This window comes from Gavialis gangeticus, unplaced genomic scaffold (assembly GCF_001723915.1).
Source record: "Gavialis gangeticus isolate Ggan-Ray unplaced genomic scaffold, GavGan_comp1, whole genome shotgun sequence".
Lineage (NCBI taxonomy): Eukaryota > Metazoa > Chordata > Crocodylia > Gavialidae > Gavialis > Gavialis gangeticus.
In genome coordinates this window covers 5398775-5401851 of record NW_017729023.1, presented here as the reverse complement: position 1 = coordinate 5401851, position 3077 = coordinate 5398775, and the positions used below count along the sequence as shown (strand labels likewise).

The 3077-nt window shown below is 46.1% G+C and overlaps 1 protein-coding gene across 1 annotated transcript in view; it reads right to left on the bottom strand.

Annotated features, from left to right (window-relative positions):
- ADAMTS3 (ADAM metallopeptidase with thrombospondin type 1 motif 3) overlaps positions 1 to 3077 on the bottom strand; it is a 368935-nt gene that overhangs the window by 14449 nt on the left and 351409 nt on the right. The window contains exons 18-19 of the mRNA XM_019516763.1: positions 1681 to 1888; positions 116 to 150 (exon numbers count right to left, since the gene is read on the bottom strand). Coding sequence (XP_019372308.1) covers positions 116 to 150; positions 1681 to 1888 — 243 coding nt within the window. The remainder of the gene's footprint in view (positions 1 to 115; positions 151 to 1680; positions 1889 to 3077) is intronic.

Below are 3077 nucleotides of genomic sequence, written 5' to 3'. Positions count from 1 at the left end.
CTCAATTGCAGCTATATCAGACACTCACTTACCATTGCAGGGAGCAAGTTTACAAACCCTCGTTGACTCAGGTTTTTCTCCATTGCACTGGTCACCAGCCCGACATATGATCTGCCTGGTTTCAGTTCCTTCCCCACAGGTCACAGAGCACTACAGGACAGACAAGGTGTTTTACTGTAATGGTCTGGGTTCACAGCAATGTGTGACATGTTGCATGTACTGTTACAAAGCCTATGGAGTCAAAAATAACCCAGTTTTGCTGACTTCCGATGCATGCAGCAAATTCCATCCTTTTATTTGCTTTTCGGGGGGGCTGAGTTTGCCTGAGGGATAGTCTTGAAGGCAGGACTTTCTCTTCACTACTTCCAATATTTCTTGTTGATTCAGTGCATGGATTTTGCTATGTACTGGGCTATTTACTGCTGCCCCAGAAACAGAAAGGGTCATATTAAGACTCTTGGAGAGGATGGATATTGCTGCTCTGATTTGACCTTTCTTTGGGGGTAACAGTTTGCCCTGACCCATTACCTGGTTCAGCTTGCTTCCCTTTCAGTGCTGGGTACTGCACTGCAGATGGGGGTGGGAGGAGAGACACAGCTCCCACAACTTACTAGTACCTAATGGAGGAGCAGCAGCTCCCACAAAGGTTGCTTTATGTATCTATGGCCCCCTCTACCTATGCAGATAAAGGCATGATTGCACTTAATGCATGATCCCCACAATTGTGCATCCTGCCATGCTATACGTGCATGGCAGGTTGCATAATTGTGGGATCACGCTTTGAATCCAATCATGCCTTACTGCCAGTGCAGGGACAGCCCAATCCTGGCCTCCTCCTACATTGGCAAGAAGCAGGCCCCCATGGCTGGGAGCCCTCTTTGCTGAGGGGGCTCCCAGCTACAGGGGGCATGAACAACCGGGACTGAGAGTCCTGTACCTGATGGGGCTCTTGGTCACAGCTACGTAGGTTTCATGCACCCCCAAGCCTTGTGGGTTGTGGCAGCCATGATCTCCAGGGTTGGGGGATTTCAGGCTGGGCATAGCGCACTCTGTGGCTGGGAGCACTGTCAGCTGACAGGGCACCCAGCCTCAGAGAAGACCTTGCTACATGTGCAAATTAAAGCTTGACAACAACCAGCTATAAAGTTAGTACACATTTTCAAGGTCTAACATTATAGCTGGTTGAAGCTTTTTATTGTGACAGCTACTTTGTATGTATAGCTCATCTTAAGGGAATTGTGCAATTAACCAGTTAATTGTGTGATACCTGTAATGTGTAGAGGGGGCCTGTGATAAATGGTCTCCACTGACTGTGGTGTCTGAGCTCCTCACAATTCTTTGAATGTATTGATTCTCATAACATCACTAATATTCCCATTTTACAGATGGAAATTGACATCTCAAATTTTTTACATTTTTGCATTAATTTTTGGAGAAATGTGAAGAGCCCTTTCCTCTTCTTGGACCAGAGATGTCATGACAAAGTGCATCCAGGTCACTGTGATAATTTTTAAATCTTTGAAATGCTATAAGATGCAGTCAGAGACCTTTAATCCAAATACAGCATTTGCACCACAGATATATGGCACCAGCAAAATATACACCTATTTATTTATTGCCATGGAAATGTCTGTCTGCTCTAAAACATGTAGAGATGATAACATAATTCTGCCTTCCCACCTCAGACCAGGGTCCAGCTTTCCACTGTGAAGGGCAGAGGATCCTGTTACATGGCCTGCGGCTCTCAGGGCGATCTCCACTACAGTACTTGAAATGAATAGAACGATTTGCACCATCATGAAGAGGTTGAATACAGCGCACAGTACGGATCTGGTAACCAGAACTCCCACAGGTCTTTGTACAGTATTCCCAATCTTCTGCTACCCAGCTGCATTGTTTAAATATGAAATAGTCATAGTATGGTTAGTCTGTTCATCCATAGAACTGTCTACTAACAAAATAAATGACTACAAATTCAGGTTAAAATAAAAACACCTGCTTTTTACAGCACTCAATAGAAAAAGCAGTGTTTTTCACCACCATTACAAATGATTGAGATCATCAAAAATCTGATGAAAGAAAAGTCATATTCAATATATGTAATTTGTAATACAGGGCTAGGGACAGACATTACACATAAAATAGTGCAAGTGATCAGAAACTGGTTAACCCTGTAACAGAACATAAGTTCAGTGCACATAAGCTAGTTTCAAAATGACTGAAACTGGTTTAAAATAAACCTGGTTGAATGCAGCATCAGACCTAACTGATTTGGGTCAAACTGGTTTATGCAAAGTCTGTTCCAGACTCCTTCCTCGTTTAAGTTAAATCAGAGTCCCTCAGCACCTCAGATGCTTTGCAGCTGGGCTGGGCTAGGTTGTGCTCTCTGCTCCAAAGAACAGGCAGGCTCCACCCCTCTTCCCCCTAGGCAGAGCTCCAGGGGAGACTGAAGGCACAGCAGGGTCTGCCTGGCTTCTCTTGCTGCTTGCTGCTCAAGCAGGGATTCCCCACTCTCTCCCTCCCATCTCCCATAGCCCCACGGACCGTAGGCATGTGGTATGTTAGCTAATGCTGAGCGGTGTCTGTGTCTTCAGTTTAACTGGGACAGACAGACAGAACAGTGTCCACTTAGGGCCTTTTGGAGCTAATCAACAAGGCAGCTGGTAATGTCCTTCCCTTTCTTCCTTGGAAAAAGCTGTTTAAGAAGAGCTTGAACTAATGCGAGAGTCTTTGTTTTGCTGATGGGTTGATAACACTGTGGTTTTATCAATCCCCCTACTGGTTTGCAGCCCTGTCAGGTTTGCAGACAGATTTTAAGACAGGGAGAGGCAGATTAAAAAACTCAGTATCATCAACAGATGCATGCACTGCATATCCCCTCTTTGCCTCAGAGTGTTAGCTTGGGGCTGAGGACTGGCAGGCTTGAGTAGCAAGCAGGGGAAAGCATGAGACGGCGCAGGCAAGGTTGGGGTTTAAACCCCTCCCTAAGCAGAGCATCCTGCCCAGGCCTGGCCACGCCCCTCCCCAGCTCAGCACCTCGCAAGGGAAGGGAGGGCTGCTCTAGTGCCCCCCCTTCT